We start from the raw sequence: 23,091 nt of genomic DNA, 5'->3' as shown, positions 1-23,091 counted from the left end.
TATCATGTTTTTTATCTTGTCGTGGCCGTCTGCATGATTTAACATGGCAGGGCTTTTTTCTTTGTCATGTAAATGTTTCAGGCACATTGATTTATGCAGTTCACAGATTCTTGATCCACTTACATGTAGTGATATCCTTTTCCTCTGTAATGCAAGTTCAAGATGGTTTGTGAATGAAATCATGGATTTCTTTTTCACCAATTTTCATTTTCTAATATTCTAATTCTTTGGTACATTTCAGAGAAATGAAAGGGGTTGGAGTGATCTAATATTGTTTGATTAAATTGATCAACAAGCTGATTTCAAGTTTCCAGAAAAATTGATCAATTTTCCATGTCTCCTTAAGGATGTATCAATTGATGTAAACTATATTTGGCTTGCTGAAAGCATTATTTTATGGATGGAGAAGATAGCTTTGAGGGTGTGGTTGGAAGATATGATCATGATTTGTTTGTGAAATTGTCAATATGCCGTTTTGGATATATTAAAAATTCAAACTTGGAGGCTCCAAGGCTTGGGCAAATAAAACAAAAGAAATCACATCGAGTTTGAGGGATGAATGATTAATTTCTTTTGTTTTATTACCCCTAGCCTCAGAACAATGCTGGAATTTTAATATGTCAAAAATGGCCTATTCAGTCGGTCAGGGAAATTTTACATTTGTCAGGTAAAGCTCAGGGAATTTCAAACACCTATGACTGTGGCTTGTGAGATGATGGAATGACTATCTTCATTTGTAACTTTAATTTTTATTGATGGGAATGATATGTACTGAAAAAAAGGGGAGTAGTCAGTAAATGTTTCGTAAAAGAGAGCTTTATGGATACTATGATGACTCTTACATGAAGTCGGCTAATGTTAGGGAAAACCCCGCACGTCCTAAAGCAGTCGAATTATTTCTCTACAGTTCATTAACTAGTCAAGCAGCCATCACGAGAATTAGCTTTCACCCCTATCCATAAATAGAGAAGTAATGACATACATGACATAACATCTGGATAAGACCTTACGCTGCTGTGATGTCAAGAGCTTGTGACAATTAAAATTTGCTGCTGTCAATCAAATGCTAGAGGATTATTAATAGATCGCTAACTGTCATACAAAACCGGTTCAAAACCGGTTTTAGTGGTTTTCACCGAATGAAGAACATCCTGTTTGTGTGCATTGGAGTGTGATTGCTTTTGTGGGCAATAGAGTTGGATCGCTCGGAATGGTCAATAGATCGACGAAAGATCGAGGAAATAAAGGAAAATAGACCGCCATGACTGAAGAGAAAACTATAGTCGAAGAAACGGGTGAGCCTAGTGCTACTGAAACGGCGGTAGTTGATAATACGGACAAGGAATCGACGGAGCGAGCCGAGGTCACGAAGGTAGAGAAAGCACATGGCGACCAAGAACCATCTAAAGAAGAAGGAGAAGCAGAAGAGAAATCGAATGACGAACAACCTTCCAAAAGACAACGTGGAAGACCAAAGAAGACCGAAAGCAGCGAACCAGCCGCCAAGAAACCGAAGACGGAAAAGAAAGGTAGACAAGCTCCGGAAAGAGTGAGTAGTCGTGTAGCGAATCAAAGAGCTGGGATTAAGCTTCAAACGACAGAAGAACTGCCTAAAAAGAAACGAACACCATCAAAGAAAGCTACCAAGAGCGCAGTGGATAGTGGAGCAACGACCACGGAACAAAATGGTACATCTGTGGAGGTTTGATTCCCGTGAGGAAAGCCCTAAACATTCGCATCGATAACCTACATTTATAAAGTTTGACACATGTTGAAAATTGCATAAGTTTTCAGCATTATTCTGAAGCATTCACACGGTTTCTTTGTGCGACTTTCACCTGCCATTTTCATTGTTTTCATGAACCCCTCCAGACGGCCGGCCATGTTGTTTTTATCATTCTCAACATTAATCCCATCGTAATTCAAAGGTTTCATGCTTGTAGTGGCTCGCGTCGGTTACTGGGGCAGTAAGTTTGAACCTCCTTGTTGCATTTCAGACTAGATTAATTAAAACTACTTTTTAGTTTAATACGTGTATTTTCAGACAAGGTTGGCAAAACGCATATTTTAAAAAGCCAGTTTTAAGCTTTATGTAGATTTGGTCTTTTGCTCGCATAACATAGTTCATGTTCTTATAAGGGGCGTACCGTTTTCATTATTTTTACCAAAAAAAAAAAAAATAAAATAATAATTCATTCATAAAATCACTCGTGTCTTGATCATTATCTCGCCGACCAATAGGGGCTGTAAGCCGTCCCCACTCTCCCGACCCTCAGGGACTTCATGGAATTTGTAAACTATTAGGCGAGATGTCTAAAGAAAACAAAGAGGCGTTAATCTCTTTTTCGCCACTAAACAAATTGAAACGAAATGAATAAGGAATTACGGAATCTGCGGCTTATTTTCCTTGTGGCTTTGTGAAACATTTTGGGACAATGACACTTTGGGTGCCTGTCCTAAACTCAATAATCTGCACAAAATGATTGAAAGGAGCAGAATTATTTCATTCTTAGCGGGCCCTCCTCAGATTGCTTTCGTTTGCACTTTCCTCTAGCTAGCCGCTCTCTAACTCAAATGAAAGCTAGGGCACATGTCAGAAAGTGAAAATATTGTGATTAAGAAACTAAAATAAAGCTCACCTTTTAGAAATAGGTGAGAAAAGTCAAACCATTTACCTTAACGTGGTGGGATGCGGGAAGGGGTATTCAATAATGAAATGTTTTTGTTTTTTTTAACCAACCCTCCTTCAACTCTTGACAAATGAAATTCTACCCTTTTAGTTACCTGTAGCCTTTGAAAGACCCTCATTTGTGAGAACAATCCTCAGACAGTCCCTTATAGACAGAGCCCTCCTGATCATCAGCCAAATGATCTTTACAGAAGCACACTTGCAACTTAGGATATTATTCATCCAATCCTAGAACACATACTCAGTAAAATCTTCCAAAACAACAATTGACCTAATTTCCTTCCACAACAATATGACAATTACTTGCAGCTAGATATGAACAACTTTTCTAAGTCTTTTTATTACAACCATGCATTATATACAAGCAATTTTCCATTGCAATATTTGATACAGTTCTAATATTTACATTCTGCTGTACACTATACTTAATATAAGTGGAATGATCAAGGTTGAAAACATATTCATCAAGTTTTTCTAATGATGGCTGCTAGTAAGTACAAGGCAACAACTTTGAGATATACAAGCATCTCACACCTATTAGAAGCTGTTTGATAATTACTCCATTACTGTATTTTTACAGCTTAAGACATAAAAAGTGTGAGTACTTTGTCTTAGAAAATCCATGACATGACAAAGAGGTAAAGGTATACCAATATTGGTTCAATGTATGCAACTAGTCGGAACACAATCTAGTATTTTAATTTATTAGTAAACGGTTGTCTTTCTATGAGGTGGGGGTTCTTTTGGTGGAGTTGGAGGCAGAGGCCGACTGTTATTAATTCTTTTCTCATGAACAGGCATGTTAGGGATAGGATCTAGCCGTGACGAGCTCATGACGAGAGAACTGCTTTGCCGTGCCCCTTCTTTCCCTGGTTTTGTTTTGGCCTGCAGTGGGTTGATGACGCCAATATTTGGTGCTGCTTTGAAAACTTTGTTGAAGTTTGTTTCCCTGTTGAGAAGTTCCAATTGGAAATATCTCTTCTCATCCTATGAACCCAAATAAGGAGACAGCATTAATACAAAAGTATTGTAAAATAATACAGCTTTATTGCTAACCCCTGTGTGCAAATCTGCAATTTTCACATGGGTAACAGGCCCTATATTGTTCACATGTACAATGCAAGGGAATGCACATGGTTAAGTGGACATGTAAAATGGAGCTCCACATTTGAGCTTGACTAAAAACTGAGAAGTAGTTGTGATCAAAATTTAACCTTTGGGACTAAATATCTGATGGACATTCACATGAAGCAAAAGATGACCGAACTGATACAAGTCCAGTTACATTTAGTGAAAGGGATCATAGTAGTTCTTCAGGTAGCAAGTACCTTCTAATTAAAAATAATGGTTAAAGAAAAATCAAAGGAAATGCTGAAAACTAAATGAAATATTCAAACTGACCACAAGTCTCTTCATATCCAGCTCCCGTTCAGCAAGGGCCCTCTTAAGCTGTTCAATAACTTCCAGGTCTTCTGGTCGTGACTGTCGGCTCCTGAATTTTTCTTCAGCCTCCTCCAGCCTGTTGACAACAAAAAATTGCATTTAATTTTGACCTACCTTGTATTATTTCCTTGAAGTGGGTTACATGAATATTACAATTTCAAGATGGAGCACCTTCATGAAGCTCTAGACTCACATTAATTGTAAAGCAGAAATCTTGTCACAAAGGAGTTCCTTGGATCTATTAAACTCTGCAAGCAAGGACTGAGTCTCACGCATATGATCTGCTGCTATGGAGTCCACCTCTTTCTGATGTGATCTAGCGAGGTCTTCTTCTCGTTTTCTGAAAAAAAGAGGTAACATGTTTAGCAATGATACACAATTTTCAATTGGAAGTGTACAAGAAAGAAAACAGTATGACTAAAAACAACTAAGTCTACAATCCAGTACCAGAATTATGAATACTGTAGGTTGGCAGAAAGTTCCATCTCCAATCTAAATGCCTGACTGACAACCAGATTATGAAAGAAATACAAACTATAAGGCAGTGATTTTACTAGGATTTCATCTGATGGGTGTTCATAAAAAAAGTACAAACAAAACCTTAACATTGATACTTAAGGCAGATACAATATACTGTAAAAATATGGATTATTATGCAATCCAGTTTAAAGAAAGCAATACTATTCAAACCTCATTTGTGAATTAGCCTCCCGTCTGATACTGAGTATCTCCTGCCCTTTGGCTTGCAGTTCACGTTGAAGTTGTTCCACATTACTTTTCACCTCACCGATTTCCTCATCCAGTTCTTTGAGATGGCACTCTCTATCTTCAATCTCTCGTCTTAGCTCTTCTATCTGATTCTGATGTTCAGTTTCCTGAGTGGCAAATTAGGAGCAGACATTGTGAATTAACTTTCCTCTCAAGGCCAAAAGTCACTCAGAGTATTACTGACAGTAACCGTTGTAAATGATATAGTAATAAGTGAGATTTACTCATTCAAAGTAGTGGTGAAAAGGCAGTAAATGCCTACCTGTAGATCCATTTGTTGACGAGAAAAGAGTTTTTGAAAAACAAATATTTTGAATTACAGTTGGTAACTTACATCCTTGGAGTGCATCTCATTGGTACGCTGAAGTTGGAGTTTCACAGCTGCTAATTGAACCTCAAATTCTCTATGCAATCTTTGCATTTCCTCCTGTTGGACACGCAAAAGCTCACTTCTCATATTTTCTATAAAAAGAAATAAGAAACGCTAATTACAAAGGACAAAAAGAGATTGAAAAAGAAAAAGTAAAAAAATCACAAGGAAAAAAATATGCAGTTACTGCAAAAAAGAGATGTTTTTCAAGCAAGTCATGCAAGGCATGAGTAAAAAGCATAATTTCCATTTCCCCTTTACAACAATGAAATAATCTGACCATTTAAAGCTAGTGTGAAAAATAAACAATTTTGACAACAAAGCTGGAGTTGCTTTTAGTCTCAATGCATTAACAGCAAAATGGAATTGTCCTGTGGAAATGGTGGTATGTGCACTTTAGTTACAACTTTTTAAAAACATGTTTAACTTTAGTTAACCCTTTAACTCCCATGAGTGACCAAGAAACAATTTCTCCTTACAATATCAATACAATATCAAGCAGACAAGTGATGAGTATAAAGAAAAATATCAATTAGGGAATAATTATTTGATCCAATACTTAATTCTCTGAACTAACATTATAACAATTGTAAGATTGACAGTAAGGAGAATTACATATTTGATCTGGGAGTTAAAGGATTAACAAAAAAAGGGAAAAAACACAATACTATTTATGGCTTGCAACAACTGATGCTGTATGAAAACCTTTCATTAAAGTCTAACCTTGATCATTTTCATGTTTGATTTTTATTTCTTCGATGTCTTTCAGACGTGTCTGCTCAGCTTGGGATTTGATGGCATCTATCATGAGTTTATTTGCCTGCAGTTGAGATGTGATCTCATCTCTGTGACTCTTCTGTAGGGCACTCTCACGTTCCTGAGAGAAAATGTGAAAGAAAAATTCATGACTAGCATTCACATGTTAGTAATTAGTACCATGAAAAAAAGGACAAATCAGCCACTTGTCATGTTTTCTTGCAGAAAAAAAGTTACTCGACTTATACCTAGGTAATTAGAGATTAATACATGTTGCTGCAAACTTCAAACCTGATACCAAACACTGTGTGAACATTCACCTATTAATTAAAAAGCCTGAAATAATCCAGCATGTACCTTTATTTCTTCATCTTTGAGACCTTCCAGCTTCTTAAGCTCTTCCTTGTGTTTTTCTATCAACTCTTCCAGCCTTTTGTTGTGTTGTAGAGACAAGGCAGATATTTCTTCCTCCATGCGTTTCCTCTGTAAGTCAAGTTCTTTGCGAAGGTCAAGCTCAGCTGTTGTAGCATTCCGGTTTGCCTTTTCCAAATCACCTCGAGTTTCAGCGATCTGAACAAGGAGAAAGCTTATTAAGTTTATGCACAGTGAGCTCAGTCGGAATTGTTAAATAAAATGTACTTATTGACACTTAAAAAAATTTCAGTAGATGGTTAAAATCCAGAGGCAACAGTTGACCATCCAGGTAAGAGACTGTTAAGAACTAATGATAGCAGTGACTGACACTTTGACAACCTCAGTGGATATTGCCATCAAAGCCAAGTAAGACACTGACCACAACTTCCATTAAGGTTGTCAAAACAATAGCCATTAAGCACCAATCAATTCCAGGCTTCAACATTCCTTCAGGCAATCCACAGGCACTGGACTGTCATCTTCGCCCTGGGGGGTATGGAATTCAAACCTTGCCGAACTGTGGTGGGGAATTTTAACCTGAAGTGTTGAGTGGAATTATTTAAATATAGACTGAGGTGTTTAAAGGTAAGTAGTCAACTTTTGCAAACAAAATGGCTTAGACTATACAATCACCTCTTATCAAGTTATGGTCTGTGATAAACATTATTATGTGACAAATCATACCACCCTATACTGTAACAGTAAGAAAGGTGCTATATTAAAAATTACATAATCATATCAAATATCGCAGTGCAAGTTTCTTTATGTCAAGACAATGGTACTAACAAACTTCTTGGAGTGTTCAAGAATGCATTTCTTAGCAATTGCAAGATGTGCAACCTGTTTACAAAGAACCAAAATCAAGTTGGTTTAAACCCATCCAGTTTTGATTAAAAAGTTGAGATCAAAATCTACTGACTATTCAAATGTGTTCTCTAAACTCAGTATAGAATTGTCTGAAATATGCTTATTCTAAGGCATTTGAAACTAATATCAGTATGCATATTCTCAGTACTGTTCACTATACATTTCTAAAGATGCTGACAAGGAGAATTTGTTTAACAATCAAGAGCTTCTTTAGTTGGTCTTCATTTCCTTTATTCTTGTGTCCTTTATATGTGATTCAGACAAGATATTGTAAGGAGAAATTAGAATTTAGTCACTCTAAAGGGTGAAAGAGTTAATGACTTAATCTACAGAAAGGTTGCCTTAAAGCATAAATACATCCATTTGATAATACTGTCTGTGTACTTACAGTCTTTTTTAAAGCATCAATTTTACTTTGCAGCTCTCCTCTCAGTTCTTCTCTCTGCAAATCTTTTATCTTTGTTAGCTGCTCCAGTGACACACGATTTTCCTCTCTGTGCTGTTCATTCAGCTGTGAGCGCAGTTTACTGCATTCATCCCTGAAAGTTACCAAGAAATAAATTATATGCTAATTATATGCTACACAATTGGAATTTTACTTGTGTCATTTACTAATTCACAAGAGCTTTCGAAGCATGGTTGATATGACAGTGATATTTGGTGCATCAAGTACTCTCTCTAAGTCAACCCAAAAAAACTTACCTTAATTTTTCACTCCATTTAGTATCCAACTCATTGGTAAGTGATGCTAGTCGGGCATCTGAGTCTAATTTTGCATCCTTTAGAGCCTTGTCATGGAGCATTTCTAGCTTGTACATCTCATCCTGATTAAAATTAGAGTTTTTATTTTTAATAATTATGAGACATTTTCATGACAACAACATCTACCAATAAGTACAATCAATGATATTCTCAAGATATCTGTTGTAAGTTAGGATGGAAAACAATATTAATCTTGATTGTTTTGTTGTTTTCTCTATTTTTGAGCTTTGGCAATTTACATGGAACTACAAAAAATGCAGATTAAACTAGCTTAAAAATTATTAAGATTTATATTCACTAACAACAGTGTACAACATATCCACTAGCAAATACAAGGGTTCCTTCAAAGTCTCTTAAAGGAGGTATCTTCCTAACCTGTTATTGCTTTGTTTTAGACAAAACATGAAAAAAAAGACATATGTATAAGTTCCTCATGTTGGCCCTAACAGCTGTGTGGACCTGGCTTTTTTCAGAGAAGTGTTCATGTATTTTATTCCGTGTTATTGGACATTGATTGCCATGCAATAATTCTATGGTGCAAAATTCCTTCAAAGAGACCTTACAAGCTATAGTTATGACAGAAGGCCAGTAAGACTTTTATTAATGAATCATCAATGACAGCAACTGACAATACTGATGACCATCTTAAATCAGTTTTGAGTCAACATGATTTTCATGGGTGTTTGACTTTTCACAAGCAAGAGAGATCTTACCATTGACTTTGCATACTTGTTTTCAGCCTCTTGCAAGTCAGTCTTTGTCTTTTGTAATTCCTCCTTAGTCTGACTAAGGGCTGTTTTCAAGCTGTCAATATGCGATGATGCAGATCCCAGTCCTTTTTCACTATCATGAACCAGCTTCTCCAATCTCTCAACTTCATCTTCAGACGACCTCAACTTATTTTTCAAGTCACTGCAGTGATTCTCAAACTCAGCAATAACCTCATTCTTCTCTATCCGCAACCTTTCAAGTTCTTGCTCCGAATTCTCCAAAAGTTCTCTCTCCTTCTGAGACAAGTTATCTTGAAATTCTTGCTGTAAATTCATTACGTGGTTATTATGATCGATACCAAGTTTTGTCTTCATATCCTCAAGTTCTTTGCTATGATCTCTCTTTAACTTTGCTGTGACATCTTCAAGTTCTTTTCTCAGTGAAAATTCTTTGCTAGTAGATTGTTCACCAGCTCTTTTTAATTCAGCATTGTATTTTGATTCCAAGTCTTCCTTCTCCCTTAAAAGTTTCTCAATTTCCTGTACAAAACAAATTCAACCAAATGATAAATCACAAACTTAAAGGCATTAAAAAGTAATTGAATTCTGAAAACATGTCGTTCATTTTCTTAAATATCTGAATTCAAGAATATGTGAATAAAGATAGGGGTAGCAATTATGTTTATTTTTATGAAAAAGTGTGTGCTCAGGTAAATAGGATAATTGAATCACAGATCTTGCAATACTTTCAACGCATCTGGCAACTTTGTCAGCTTTTGCAATTGTTCTTAAAATCTCGATTTCATTCAAAGTTATCAAAGTAAGGGATTTCTTCTGATAGCTGCGAGTGTAGTAGTCTCAAGCTATGGTTGAAGGCAACAAATAGGTCTGTGCATGATTGTTGTCATTTGAAAATACAGGAAGTGCCATTTAGAATCAATTTACAAATGCAACTCCACCATAACAGTACCTTAATAGTTACAACATCTTGAGTCAAACAACTTGTGGTAATTATGTCAAGCTGTATGGCTTAAAAATGTTAACTCATTGATTTTCTGTAAGTATTGCAAACCAGAAAGTGGCTGCAAACCCCCTACAGTGATTGTTTTTAAACTCTTTATAAATAACAAATTACTTGTAATCAATTTTTTTAAAAATTGGGATCATCAAGCTGATACTTAAAATTATCAAATGGCATACATGGTCAACTTAACTTTGTTTTAACTATGTCTTTGTTGTGGCAGCTTAATAGTTTTATGACAAACACAGCATGTTCAAGAATGACCAAGCATAAGCTGTGAATTCCTTAATTTTTTAATTTTTATTTCACTTTTCTCTGTGAATAGAAGTGTCAATTCATCCATGAATGTGAGAGCTTTTTAATCTGTTCGGAGCTATGCAAGGCCATAAACAATACAGAAAGCATGGAAAGTGTAAACTAACCTGTTCAAGATGCTTAATCTTTGAGTCAGTTTGCATTGTGTGTGAACTGAACTTCTTTCCAAGATCATCATGTTCAGACTCCATCTTATTCAGCTTACTTTGTAGGCTTGTAATGTTTGCTTTCAGTTCCTTGATCGTTGTTTCCTGAGACAACTTGGTTGCATCAAGTTTGCTGATTTGCACTGTTTCAAACAATTTTCATATGTTAGCATAGAACAATTCATTAACATCAAACCTTTGACCCCTAGGGGTGACTAGCATCTATTTTCTCCTTATAATATCACCCCTGAATCACACATTAAGCTCACAGGAATAAAGAAAATGATCACTAAATAAAAAACTCTTGATTCTTACACAAATTCCCATTGTCAGCGCCTTCAGAGATGTATAGAGAACAGTATGGAGAATATGCATATTGATGTTGGGGTGCAAAGGGGTTAATTTATAACATGAATAAGAGACAAGTGATTAACTTGTATGTGGAATTTGGTGAAAAGTGATAAGAGGTTTTTTTGGTGATAAGTGAGTGAGTTGCAAGTGGAATGCAGTGAGATGATTGAACTCACAGTTTGCTACTTTTAAACCAGCAATGGCAATATCTATAGATGCAGATTTGTAACCATCTGTTTCATAGAAATAAAAAAAATAGTTTAACCACTAACATTGTGTCATGGAAAAATTATGAAACTCAAGGAAATATTTCTCAAGCATCCTCCACCAAAGACTTTTAAAGTCCATTCATGGATTGAATGTAGAGCCTATAAATACAGTGTACTTTTAATACTAACTGAGTTTAAGGTTTGACATAGAAAACAAGGTTAGTAAATTAATTATTTGATATCTCTGGATTCAAAGAGACCAGGAAGTTTTCGGTTCAAACAAAGTTTTGAATCTAGCAGGTCATACGGTAAAACATAGCCTGATGAACTGACCAATCATAGTATACACACTAACTTAGAGATTTAATAAAAAGTTTTCAACAGGAGAGCAAGACAAAGATCAAAACTCCCCAATGGATATTAAATGTTTCGTGGAAAAACCTAACGTGTGGCTGCTAAAAAGTTCTTCCCACAAGATAATAAGTACATGAATAAAAATAAATGTCAGAAAAGTACCCCATTGTGTAGCTTTTTGAGTTTAAATATGTCCACCTGCCCTAGTATTGTATTGAATAACAATATGCACACTTTCCATAATGGATCACTTGTTAATAAAACAAATAAATTAATTTTTCGCAGGAAAACTAAATATTCGATCAATGATCAAACTTGATTTCCGAAAAATAATCGATAGGAAGTAACATTACTTGAAAATAATATCAAAAGGATAAAAATTACAGAAGGAACGCTGTAAAACCGATTAATTTCAACAAAGAACATTAAATAATTCTATAATCACATAAAACGAAATTTTGTTTGTATTATAAACATACAAAATCACTTTACTTTACTGTGAAGTCATATGAAAATCATATTTGTGAATTGCGGTTTACGAAATGGATATGAAAGCGATCTTCGCAGTAACGAACACAACTTAAGCAGTAGTAAAATTAAGGTCTAAAAAAAAATTCAGGCTTGTACGGTATTTGAGTCTATGACCTCTGCGATACCGGTGGAGTGCTCTACAAACTGAGCTAAAGTGCCAAACTGGGAGCTGGTCATAATGTTGGTTCGTAAGAAACCCTTGAAGCGATGAATGTTATATGTGAACTACGGTACTTACTCGATTGGCGAGCGATCTCGGCCTCTTGCTCCTCACACCGTTTTTTCGACACAGTTAAGTTACTTTCCGTCTCCCTTAAACTCTTCAGGGCTTTGGAACCCTCTTGCCTCGCTTCCTCGAGTTGTTTCGCCAAGTTTGTTGAATCCCCTTCTTTACCTTCGAGTTTGGATTCCAGTTCGTTTAGTTGCGTTTTCAAAATAGACATATGTTGCTCTCCGTCACTTAATTGATTTAGTAACTCTGAAATCCTGTCCTTAAAGATTCGTTCTTGTCTATTCCATTCGGTTTTAAGAGCCTTCTCTCTTTTTTCCCACTCTTTCAGTTGAAATTCTTTGGAATTTTCTTGCAAAGTTCGCGAAGCAGCCAATTCTTTTTCGTAAAATGCTTTCAGTTTGTCCAATTTTTCTTGATACTCAGATTCAATTCTATGTCTTTCCTCCGCCACAGCATCGCTAGAAGTTTCTGCCCGAGAAAGCTTTTCCTGAAATTCTTTTTCAAGTTTCTGCTTTTCCTTCACAACTTCATCGTAGCGCACACGATGAGCTTTCATGAGCTGGTCGATCTCGTCGTGATGTTTGCTTGTCAACTCCTCCACAGCTTTGTCTCGATTTTCCTCTAACAGTTTCCTAGTAGCCTGAAAATCCTTCAGGCGTTCTTCGAACTCCTTTTTAGAAGTTAATAATTCCTTGGACATGGTCAAAATCCTATCAGAAAACTCTGATTTCAAACGAGCTTCCTCATCATTTGTTCGGCGCTTGAAACTCTCAAATTCCGACATCGCCTCTTCTCGCTGGAGCCGTTCCTTCGACAAATGCGACTCTAACATGTCGATCTTCTGTCTTTGTTCAGAAACAGCATTTAACCTGGTTTTAAAATAGTTAACTCTTTCTTTCGTTTCCGCCATAAGCTTTTGCATCTCTTCTTCATGGGCCGTTTTCATGTTTTCCAAAACATTTTCGTGTTCGTCATTTTTGGTGTTGAGCGCGTAAATAACTTTAGTAAGTTGAGCGATTTTCTTCGACATCTTGAGATGTAGGTCTGGGGTAACATCTGCAGGAGAATTACCTCCATGGCTGGCCACATAAGTGCCGTTTCTATGCGGCATACTGTGGAAACTCGAGGCTGTTTTACTCGCAGCCATTTTGACTTCTTCCCTCTGAGGACTGTTCCTAAAGCGGTTACTATAGCTACCAGTGATAAATAGCGCTCTGTTGCCACTTCCAAATTTGGTAAACAGATCGGACGCCATATTGGATCGTCAAAAAACAACTTCTAATTTTGGACACAGAAAGAGCCTTTGGTAGAAACAAATATTGGTGTGTTGATGAGGAAGTAAACAGCATAATCTTTCCTCGCAATACTATGTTTAACGATGAAGCACAAGAAGCAGTAGAATTTAAGTCGTCGTGGAAAACCGAAAGGTGAGACAAAGTGATTTTAAGTTTTATCTGGCGGGAAATTTATACCAGGATTTTAAATACTATCAACCTGAAATTTAATTTATCAAGTTCTGAGTGTACTTTGATGTGTGTGTTTTCTTTTTTTCTTTTTTTTTTTTTATTTACTAGAAAAAACACTGTATGGTAAAAGTAAAATTGAAATCATTAGCTATCGTGAAAAATTAAGTGAAAAAAAAATTAGTAAACTAACACTGTGATGTCAAGATATTGTGTATCGTCATAGTGGACAAGTATTCATTGAAATAAAATCTACATCATTTCCAAAGGTCTAGCAAAAATGCAAGGGCTCAAACCAGTGAGATTATCACTTATGAGGCAGACGTACAGTCAATCCATCGGGTAGATGCAGAGGTACTTGAAGACACTTCCTATTTGAGTGTGTACATAATCACAGAGGAACTGAGCTAACTTTTATGATCGCCACAATGCTAGGATCGCCAAAGTGAATTGAAACAGTGTTCAATTAAATACATCTAAGTGCCAGAGATTCCAACCTCTAGAAATATGAATCTAGTTGGGTTTGATATCATATCATGCCCTTCTGGCCCTCCCCCCCCCCCCCCCGTTCCTTTCTTTCTAGTCTTTTCTTCCACTTCATCCCAGTCTCCCTTCATGAACTTTACCCCTTAACTCCCATAAGTGACCAAGACAGAATTTCTCCTAATAATATCAAGCAAACAAGTGATGAGAATAAAGAAAAATATCAATTAGGGGATAACTAGTTGATCCATTACCGAATTCCCCAAATTAATGTCATAATAATTGTATGGCAGACAGTAAAGGGGATTATTAATCAGGTCTTTGGAGTAAAAAGGTTTAAGTCATCAGAGCAGGAGTGCATAACCAATCAGAAAAATATTACAATTAAATATTATGAGTGAACTTAACCAGTGACTGAATACTTAATATGCTTCATTATTTGTTTACTTTAGACTCAAACAGAAGAAGAGGATGAGAAAGGAAAACTTGTCTTTGTTGTTGAGGAAGAGAATCCAGTATGCAACATCATTTTTTGTTTTTTGGATTAATTATTGACTCATTGCAATCAAAATTTCTTTAAATTTTTGGTTTATGGTTTATACCCCATCCAGGCCATAAATGTGTGTTGTTATACATGAACAGGTCTAGGAGTTGACTTTTCTAGTTTGAGGTCTGCTCCACGCACTTCATTCACTCCAACCATTAGGTCCAACACTTAAAACATCAACTGTAGAAACTCTTTAAAGTGGCCAATTTAGATTGAATTCATCAACTCAGTTGATGAAACAAAATCATCCACTGTAGCAGGATTGTGTATGCCATTATCATTTACATTTTCTTGCATTTTGTTTTCCTTCTGTTTTTAAAGGGCCTTGTTAATTTTATACTAAGAGTCTATCCTGAGGTGAGCCGACAATTACAAGCCAACATTACAAGTCATGCTTTCGATGGTAAGTCGCAACCACTCTGTTAAATTTAATTTCCAATTATCTTTACTGTCTGCCACATAATTCTTATAATGTTAGTCTGAAGAATTTGGTATAAGGTTAGCTAATAATCCCACTATTGGTATCTTCCTTTATTCTCATCATGTGTGGGCTCGATATTGTTTCAATATTGTAAGGAGAAATCCTGTCTTGGTCACTGATGGGAATTGAAGGGTTAATTAACATTAACATTACATGTTCAATTTTTAAGGGAAACTCAGAGAGAAAGGTGAAGTGGGAAATTTTTTTCTTCCAAGTTACAGGCTTAAATTGTGGTAGTTCTGGGGTTTTGTGGTTTCTTGTAATTACTCCAGATGTGTAGCAGAACACTTGTCAGTTTAATGGTTATGGTCTCAGTTTGGGAAACAGACTGTGCGCAAGGGGGTCATGGGCGTGGCTAGACAGGTGCTGGGGTGCTTACAACATTTCCTAATAGTGATATAATTGTGTTGTAAATCATCAACATATAATTTGAGTGTTTTCAAAAATGTGCCAGTCATAGAATCATGTAGGCATAAACCTTTTTGAATGCTAGATACTTCACTTGCCAGTCCTTCTCGTTGCTTGGATACCAGCACACTATTACAGAAAGTAGAATTGCAACATAACTTACTTTAGATTGAGAGGTGCAGAAATTTGTCACTGTACTCTCCCCCCCCCCCCGCCCCCACATTTGAAAAATCCAAGCTATCTCCCAGTAGGTGTCTTGCAATGGACTAGCTACCATCCAAGGGGGAGGAGATGTTGTTAGCCATTTGTTACAATAAAAAGAGGGATGAACTCCTCATGTTCCATGCCAACAAGTTTACGTGTTGATAGTTACATTGGACTGAATGCCTTGTAGGTTATGAAGAGAGCATAGATGAATCAACCAGCTCTGTATCATGTGCCCATACATTGATGAATGCAGCTTTAGTTGAAGATGAGGTAACCAATTTTCATCTAATGGAAAGAAACTCTCTTTGTTCTTAATTGCTAAAGCATCTGTGAAAAATTCTGGAAAGTTTAACTAGCTAAGTATCTCATGTGTAGTTACTATAGGCTTTAGGTTCTAAGTCAATGGAGATGGACAGAATAACAGGACAACCACAAGCAGTGAGGGCAGTTGTCTGCAAAATTGCTACATTATCCTTGGCTTTATCCATCATTTTTCATGAACTCTCATCATTGATCTCCTATAATCAAGAGCCTGATCAAGATGGGCTAGTGCTGCAACAAATTTCAAGTCTTATTGCAATTATTTGCTAATCTTTATGAGTATTGTCAAATTATTTATTGGATGTAACTTACCAAAGCTTGACAAAATTGTATAATTTTTCATTTTGCTCCACTTTTTAGCTACAAGTTACTGGCTTGTCATGGAATTCTACTGGTTCAGTAATTGCTGTCTCGTATCCTTAACATTAAGTTTAATTCTCATGACTGAGAGAAATATTTAGTCATTCTTAAAACTTACAAACAGCTTGGACAGGTTGAAAACTGTATGAAATTTAGTGCGGAGCAATATGATTAAAATTTGAAAACTTGGTTAGCTTCCACCATTCACCTCATGCGAACTAATTTTGTTATGTTATTGTTTACTTGTGAAGCCATTACATTTTATCATTCATTGTGAAGGCTTTCTACATGTCAGCATTTTTGCATCAAGTGTTTAAAACCAAGATTAAGATAAAAGTTCAACTTAACTACACAATGTTAGTTATGGAAGGTTTGATCATGAACACTGGTGCTCTCATAAGGTGTGTAAATGTTGATTACAAAATGTGTTTTACTTCATGTATGTCACATATGAACGTACCTACTAAATTGTAGAAAAATAGCTCTAAACAACTTAAGATTGACTACAAGAGTGATCTTCACAGATTCCTGTTGTTCTTTGTCATACAATGCAACCATTTCTCGAGGCCGGGGTCATTGAATCATTAAGGCAGGAGCAATTCTTAGTTCCAGGCCTTAGTTAATCATAAATGATTCCATTCTGTTTTTGTCAACTGATGTGGTCGTTCCTTTGACAGTCTGCCCTGTGTACTTGGAACATTGACAGGAGAGCAATTGATCCAAACAAGCCTGATATCACCATTGATCTATCTGTAAGTACTGCAGCTTATATGAGTAATTCCTCTGCTCACAATAATTCAGAAAGGTGCTAGAACCCACTGGTGTTTGAGGTAATCCTTAACTCCCACGAGTGACTAAGACAGATTTTCTCCTTACAGTACCAATATAATATCCATCAGACAAGTAATGCAAATAAGTAGAGATATCAGCAAGGGAATTATTAGTTGATTCAATGCCAAATTCTTATAACTAAAATCATAAGAATTGTATGGAAGACAGTAAGGAGAATTACTTATGAGATCTTGGGAATGAAAGGTTGAATCACATCAGGGTTCTCTAGAGATTCTGATTGCTTTCTGAAAAAGTTAGCAGTTTTACATAGTCATGTGCATATACCATAAAAGAAGACTACAATACTGAAGTTCTTTTTTTTGTCTATCTGTCAAGGATAGATCTAACCCCTTATGAGGGAGCAGCAATGATAAAAAGAACTATGGTAAAGCTATCTTTTGTTGTTGTTTTCTCAACAGAGTTGCTTGATGTGTATTGCTTTTCATCCAAATCTGCCATCGGTTGTCGCTGGAGGATCATTTAATGGTACATTTGGGATGTAGTTTGCTAGGTTTTCCTGGTTAAAAAGTGAAATAATAACTCCTTTATTGTCTCTGCGATTCTTTGCTCCCCGAGAGGCTTTGGAGAATCCCTTTTCCTTTAAAGGTAGTTAATATCTCCGAGATCGATCCACGACTTATTTGTGCTACAATCCTCAACAAAACTCTTGAGACAATTTCAACGAAACGGTTGAAAATGAACGTTTTAAAGCCTTTTAGTCAACAAGAACCCCCCCTCCCCCTTTCGCAAATCTTACAGGAAGTAATCGATAGGGGTGCTTCTCTTAAAGCGTTTAGCGATAAGTATGCGAAAACGATTCGCCGCGAGAGGAATGGAACTGAAAATTGAAAAAACCGCTTGCACGAATTGGCTGGCTTTGAGTTTTATCTCCATATTAGCGGATGTCAAAATTCCCATCAGCTGACAACGCTTTTCAGTCGATCAAATGTTGGTTATCTACCAAGAGAAACACAAATGCTAGCTTTAAAATGGAACTGAATTGCAACATGGAATATAATTGAGAGTGTAAACGAAAGGCGCAGAGATGTCAATTCCACTGAATGATATTGATCAAGACGGTCGAAAGATTTTTTAATTTGTAGCCATTCGCAACTGCGAGCGTTTAATCGATTAGTTTCTTTATTTGTCATCATTATGATATCAAGTGGCAACATAGTTAGCAGAGGTTAGCTGGTTACTGTCATGTATTATTTAGGAGAGATACAAGTTTGGGACACTGGAAGAGAGGATGAGACTGTCATTGCTACATCAGGAATGGGATCAGATTCACACCGGGAACCCGTTAGCAAGGTAAATGGTGAAACAGAGAATTAACTCTGAAGTGTAAATTAAAGTGCTATTTAAACCCATGAATAACCCATTGGGCGTTAGCCCTAATAAAGGGAAACAGGGAACCACACGAGGCAAAGAAAAAATCTTTTGACCTCGGTGGGAATCGAACCCACGACCTCCGGATTAGATCTACCGTTACTCTGCCGACTGAGCTACGAGGTCGCACAGAGAAAGTCGGGGACGATTTAGGATGGTGAATCGCGGCGAAGAGAAAGTAAGGGTACATATGAATGTTGTGCCGCGTAGCACTGGGAACACAAATGGTGAAATTGGTGTACATTCATATGTACCGTTAGCAAGGTATACTGTTTAACAAACGCTCTGTTGCCTTCCTCTCTCCAGGATGACAATCTTTTACTTATTTAAATTGCAAACAAAGTTTTGTATTTGAAAAACAGACCACATTATCTAAAGTTCTTCCTCATTAACTTAACATAATCTTTTTTTTCCTTTCAGGTCTTGTGGACCTTAGATTCCAGCTCTAAGGGGACGAAGTATCAGGTACGTCAAAGGATTTTGGTTCAACAGATGATTGCGATATTATCAGGTTAACCATTATAGTTCTGTGACCTTCATTTGCCTCCAGATCCTAAGCATAAGTGGCGATGGCAAAGTCCTGGTATGGCAGATGACTCCAGGCTCACGTGATCTCAAACTAGTCGGCGGTTTCATTTTACAGACAGACAGTGTTCCACGAAGCATGCGGTTGAGCAAAGCCCGCGGTGATGCTGAAATGGGAGGTGATATTTTTAAATTGTTAGGTTTTCTTCGTCTTTTGGGGGTCCTAAGTGTATTATATGTGTTATTGAAGTTAAAGCAGTAGATACTGTTTCCGTAAGCCTTTTTTGTCACATCAAGTTAAACACGACGTAGAGGTCGACATGGCAATATGGTGAGTACCTTCTGTTTGACACAGTGTGACCACCCCCCCACCCCCCCCCCCCTCACCTCCTCTGAAAAATTCTGGTCACCGTGCTTAAAGCTTCGCAGAATTTGACTGTGTCCTTTCCCTTTCAGTGACTAGTATGTCGTTTTCTCATGAAGACCGCACTCTTTTTGTGCTCGGCTCGGAGGCTGGGGGAGTATTTAAATGTTCCATGACATCAAGAGGACCTCCTGTGACAAGTAAGAAGTGTATCGCATAGACATACCACTTGCGTCAACACGCTATGAACAACAAAAGTTTAATGATCATCATTAATTTAAAACTTTAACATCACAAGTACGTAAAAGGATAATTCAAACCTTACAGAATGGTATTTATCATTTTGGATATCTTTTTTTCTGAAACTTAATACAACAGGGGACAAATTCATAGTACTTGTGCAAATTTTGGGTGATCACATGGTTTTTTGGGGGGATCACATGGTTTTTTGGGGGATCACATGGTTTTTGGGGGGATCACATGGTTTTTGGGGGGGATCACATGGTTTTTTGGGGGAACGGAAGGAGGATCAGTCATCGCCAACAGAGTATAAAGGAAGGGGGGGAGGGGGGCTATAGAAAATTTACTACATTAATAAGATGATTACAAAAATTGACTGGATTATAGTGATATTACAGAACCATACGGGGGGATCACGTAACACAACCAGACTCCTAGAACTCCCAACCCCAACCCCCTCCCCCACAATAGGGAAACTAATGACCAGTCCCTCATGGAGTGATTTAGGGCTGAACGAAAACTATTTGGTTTGCAATCATGACGTAGGGACCTCGCTGCACATGGAACGGTTTATCTTTATCCCATGTTCATGAACAACAAGATAAAATTGTACAATTTCTTTAACACTGTCTTTCGTTCTCTTACAGATGTTCAGAGCTCCGTTCCGTTGCGTTCCCCTGTAACGTTTGCCTTCTCTCCTCACTTTGGGCCTGTGTTTTCAGTTGACTGTTCATCTTATCACCGGAATCTTTTCCTCACTTGTGGTACAGATGCATCTGTTAGGCTTTACTCCATGTTGCAGGTAAGGCATATTTTTCTTTGGTAACAAGTCGGATTTTTTTCTTTTTCTGAGAGTTCATTGGCCTGTCGAATGTAAGTGGAGGCACTGGAAGCCATCAGAAAGTAGAAAACTGGCAACTTTCTCATCGAAACCGAAAAACGGAATGGTAATCACAAAGAACCGAAAGGTTTATAGTCATTTTAGCAATGTGCGCGCTTGTTTATAGTTCTAAACTTTACTTGATAATTCAGCTGTGTTCCATAGGAAAATGAGAATTTATGACTCGTTTCGGCCTTTCTGTGTTCTTTTTATAGAAGAACGTAGAAGATAAAAGTTCTCTGCTCGTAGTCTATTTATCTGGTAAACTTAATTTCTTCCTGCCAAAGGAAGCGTTTTAAACAGGGCTATTCTGTTTATCAGAGCAGTTGTACTCAGACTCTAAGTTGACCTGTGTAGGACGGTCTTCAAAATTAAGGTGCCTTTATTTTCAAACAGTCCAAGCCCCTATTTTCAGTGGAGCCCGGAGCGGGGTATCTATTTAGGGTCCGGTGGTCTCCTTCACGCCCGTTGGTATTTTCCGTCGTTACTGCGGATGGCCGCTTGCTGATTTATGATTTGAAGGTGAGTGTATTGGGTAATAACTGTTAACATTAAAAATTCCCCGAAATTCAGAACTTCGAAAAGAGTGCTTCTGGAAACAAGGGAGCTAAATTCTTTGACCATGAAATCTCGCGCCATCAATTCGCCCTCTCAACCAATCAGATTCAAAACTGAAACTAAAACCAATCGCGACTTGGTTACCCGCGTTTTCCAGATAATTTGCTAGCTTTGAATTTAGTTCTGATTGGCTCTCTATGATATTTTGCCCTTCTCTAATTGGCTGCTGTGATTACTTTCAAATGGTTTTGGTTATACGACACTCGATCCAAATGCGCTTTACTCACTCGACTCGTGGGACGGATTACGTTTGGAAATAGGACTATCATGTTCTGCCAATTTTCTTGCCTAACGTAGCGTAGTTGTTGGAAAATTTTACAACACTCATTGACCCTTTTTCCGAAAGCGCCTTCTTGCTTGTTATCCTTCCATATTGATATTTCAGTCTCCATTTTGGTTAAGGAATTAAAAAATAATAATTTGCTGCCGATTTGGAAAATGGCTGTAAGAATGTCTTGTTTTTCTCTAGGTTGACCGGATCAACCCAGTGGTCACGCTCGATGTCACAACAGACAAATCACCGGTATATTCGCTGGAGTACAACCTTCAAAGGTATTCCTTTATTCTGTTGTAGCTACTGTGTAGTTTATTCATGTCTTGCAAATTTTTAAAAATTTACTTTGTCATTTTTGTTGGTGTGCGATGTAAACTAAATTTAAGCGGAGCTCGATATAAACATGTTTTGCTATGGTAACGCACGTTTAACAGGTTCTGTGCGCGGGAAAATTTGTTACTGATAAGTCAGCGACAAACCAAGCGCGGAAAACACATGTAAACTGTAAATATGTAACTGGTCTGGCTAGTCAGCTATAGTGGCCACTGAGAAGTCTGGGAAAAGTTGCAACCGGTGCCGAGGGCTTCCATACTGTGAAATACAACCATCAAAGTCGATATTCCTCGGTTAATTTTTTTTTGTTTGTTTCTAGGCGTCAGACACTTGCCACCGGTGATTCACAAGGTCGAATCAAAATATGGAGGCTCAGCGATGAGCTAACAACCCAGTCCAACCGAGAGGAGGAATTCCTGGCGGTTATAGCAAATGACACTCAAACAGAATAGGCAACAGCAACAGCGACATAAACACGTTTCTGTGAGTATTTTCTCTTCCCGGCCACCGGAAGGAGCGAAGGCATAGAGACGATAGAGAGACCTGGGAGTGAGGACATAGCGAGATATGTCATCGTTGTGTTCGCCTCGTCGACATCGTACTTCGAGTTATAGAGGCCACAAGCTATATCCGGCGTAGAAACAGCTGAATTCCTACTTCTTGTATGAACAAATTCCCTGAATTCTTGAAAATTTGTCCAGGAGAAACATAGCAAAATCTCGGAATCCATGGAAGTTAAATATTTTGCGAAAAGAAACTAATAATGTTTGCTTTCTTGACTTCGCGAGTCCAGCATCTCTGGTTGGTTTTACTTCCTCGTGAAATAAACTATTGTTCTGGTTGTAAGAACCACTTAAGTTTTCTTCATGATGCCCCTTCCGAAATTCTCATGGTTTGTGATAGAAAGATCATTCACAAGGTGTTTACTTTTCTTTTTCGTCTTTTCCCTCTCCGAAACCATATAGTATAAAATGCTCCCACCAAACTAAATGGAATGTTGCTCATTTTCGCTTGCTACAGTACAAGGCGAATAAATACCTTCAGCTGAACAGACTTATCACTGAGGAAACATGTCATTAAAAATTTATACCATTTGCGAACTTTTTTTGTCACTTTTTGCAGCTGCCTCAAGTTTTCTCATTATTCTTCGAGTTTTTGACCGTTTTAAACGAGTCGCACGAGGATTGGAGCCAAGTGACAAAACGAGAACGTGGGGTTTCAACGCAAGTAATTATAGTGTAGCTTCCGCGCCATGCGCGAACTAGTCGTTAAGGTAAATAAAGAGAAAACAAGGGATGCGAAGCCCAATTTATCTCGCAATTTAAAGAACGTCAAATTGATCAGGTTAAAGGTATAAGGATTAAACACTCGAAGGAGAAATACAACGGGTCTTAGAAAACCACGACGGTAACGGCACGGAAAACGTGCG

General features: G+C 37.4%; 3 protein-coding genes and 1 non-coding gene across 7 annotated transcripts; 2 read left to right on the top strand and 2 right to left on the bottom strand.

Annotated features, from left to right (window-relative positions):
* Positions 1 to 1,157: 1,157 nt before the first annotated feature.
* On the bottom strand, positions 1,158 to 13,124 carry LOC113668056 (protein FAM184A). 4 transcript variants are annotated; one of them, XM_089197461.1, is made up of 14 exons: positions 11,945 to 13,124; positions 10,789 to 10,845; positions 10,223 to 10,404; positions 8,783 to 9,319; positions 8,010 to 8,131; positions 7,696 to 7,846; positions 7,227 to 7,280; positions 6,384 to 6,596; positions 5,994 to 6,147; positions 5,235 to 5,362; positions 4,823 to 5,007; positions 4,326 to 4,472; positions 4,091 to 4,208; positions 1,158 to 3,676 (listed from the first exon to the last, which is right to left on the bottom strand). In XM_089197461.1, exons 1-14 carry the CDS (start codon positions 13,083 to 13,085, stop codon positions 3,395 to 3,397), a joined length of 3,471 nt encoding a protein of 1,156 aa, XP_089053587.1. In that variant the 5' UTR covers positions 13,086 to 13,124; the 3' UTR covers positions 1,158 to 3,394. The 4 variants fall into 4 exon arrangements, with proteins under 4 accessions (XP_089053587.1, XP_089053588.1, XP_089053589.1 ...); XM_089197462.1 differs by lacking the exon at positions 7,227 to 7,280; XM_089197463.1 differs by lacking the exon at positions 10,789 to 10,845.
* LOC113668057 (uncharacterized) lies at positions 1,262 to 2,204 on the top strand. Its single transcript, XM_027183942.2, has one exon. It carries the CDS (start codon positions 1,262 to 1,264, stop codon positions 1,706 to 1,708), a length of 447 nt encoding a protein of 148 aa, XP_027039743.2. The 3' UTR covers positions 1,709 to 2,204.
* A 33-nt stretch (positions 13,125 to 13,157) lies between the features above and the next one.
* Positions 13,158 to 22,762, top strand: LOC113668071 (cytoplasmic dynein 2 intermediate chain 2). The gene is made up of 17 exons (XM_027183952.2): positions 13,158 to 13,365; positions 13,671 to 13,755; positions 14,337 to 14,399; positions 14,753 to 14,834; positions 15,715 to 15,797; positions 16,209 to 16,261; positions 16,570 to 16,609; positions 16,886 to 16,960; positions 17,459 to 17,525; positions 18,256 to 18,350; positions 18,849 to 18,893; positions 18,979 to 19,132; positions 19,410 to 19,517; positions 20,205 to 20,359; positions 20,834 to 20,959; positions 21,525 to 21,607; positions 21,982 to 22,762. Exons 1-17 carry the CDS (start codon positions 13,307 to 13,309, stop codon positions 22,112 to 22,114), a joined length of 1,506 nt encoding a protein of 501 aa, XP_027039753.2. The 5' UTR covers positions 13,158 to 13,306; the 3' UTR covers positions 22,115 to 22,762.
* On the bottom strand, positions 18,481 to 18,554 carry Trnar-ucu (transfer RNA arginine (anticodon UCU)). Its single transcript has one exon. It is a non-coding gene; the product is annotated as a tRNA-Arg (tRNA).
* Positions 22,763 to 23,091: the final 329 nt, after the last annotated feature.

The sequence above is a fragment of the Pocillopora damicornis genome, chromosome 2 (assembly GCF_964200805.1).
Source record: "Pocillopora damicornis chromosome 2, jaPocDami1.2, whole genome shotgun sequence".
NCBI classification, from domain to species: domain Eukaryota; kingdom Metazoa; phylum Cnidaria; class Anthozoa; order Scleractinia; family Pocilloporidae; genus Pocillopora; species Pocillopora damicornis.
This window is presented reverse-complemented; position numbering and strand designations above follow the sequence as displayed.

Coding starts and splice junctions, on each gene's coding strand:
- LOC113668057 (XM_027183942.2), top strand. CDS start 1,262: ATGACTGAAGAGAAAACTATAGTCGAAGAAACGGGTGAGCCTAGTGCT.
- LOC113668056 (XM_089197461.1), bottom strand. CDS start 13,085: ATGGCTGCGAGTAAAACAGCCTCGAGTTTCCACAGTATGCCGCATAGA. Junction 8,132..8,782: donor ACAAGTATGCAAAGTCAATG/GTAAGATCTCTC, acceptor AATTTTAATCAG/GATGAGATGTACAAGCTAGA. Junction 5,008..5,234: donor ATGAGATGCACTCCAAGGAT/GTAAGTTACCAA, acceptor TTTGCCACTCAG/GAAACTGAACATCAGAATCA.
- LOC113668071 (XM_027183952.2), top strand. CDS start 13,307: ATGTTTAACGATGAAGCACAAGAAGCAGTAGAATTTAAGTCGTCGTGG. Junction 15,798..16,208: donor CAGCTTTAGTTGAAGATGAG/GTAACCAATTTT, acceptor TCCACTTTTTAG/CTACAAGTTACTGGCTTGTC. Junction 20,360..20,833: donor GGCTTTACTCCATGTTGCAG/GTAAGGCATATT, acceptor ATTTTCAAACAG/TCCAAGCCCCTATTTTCAGT.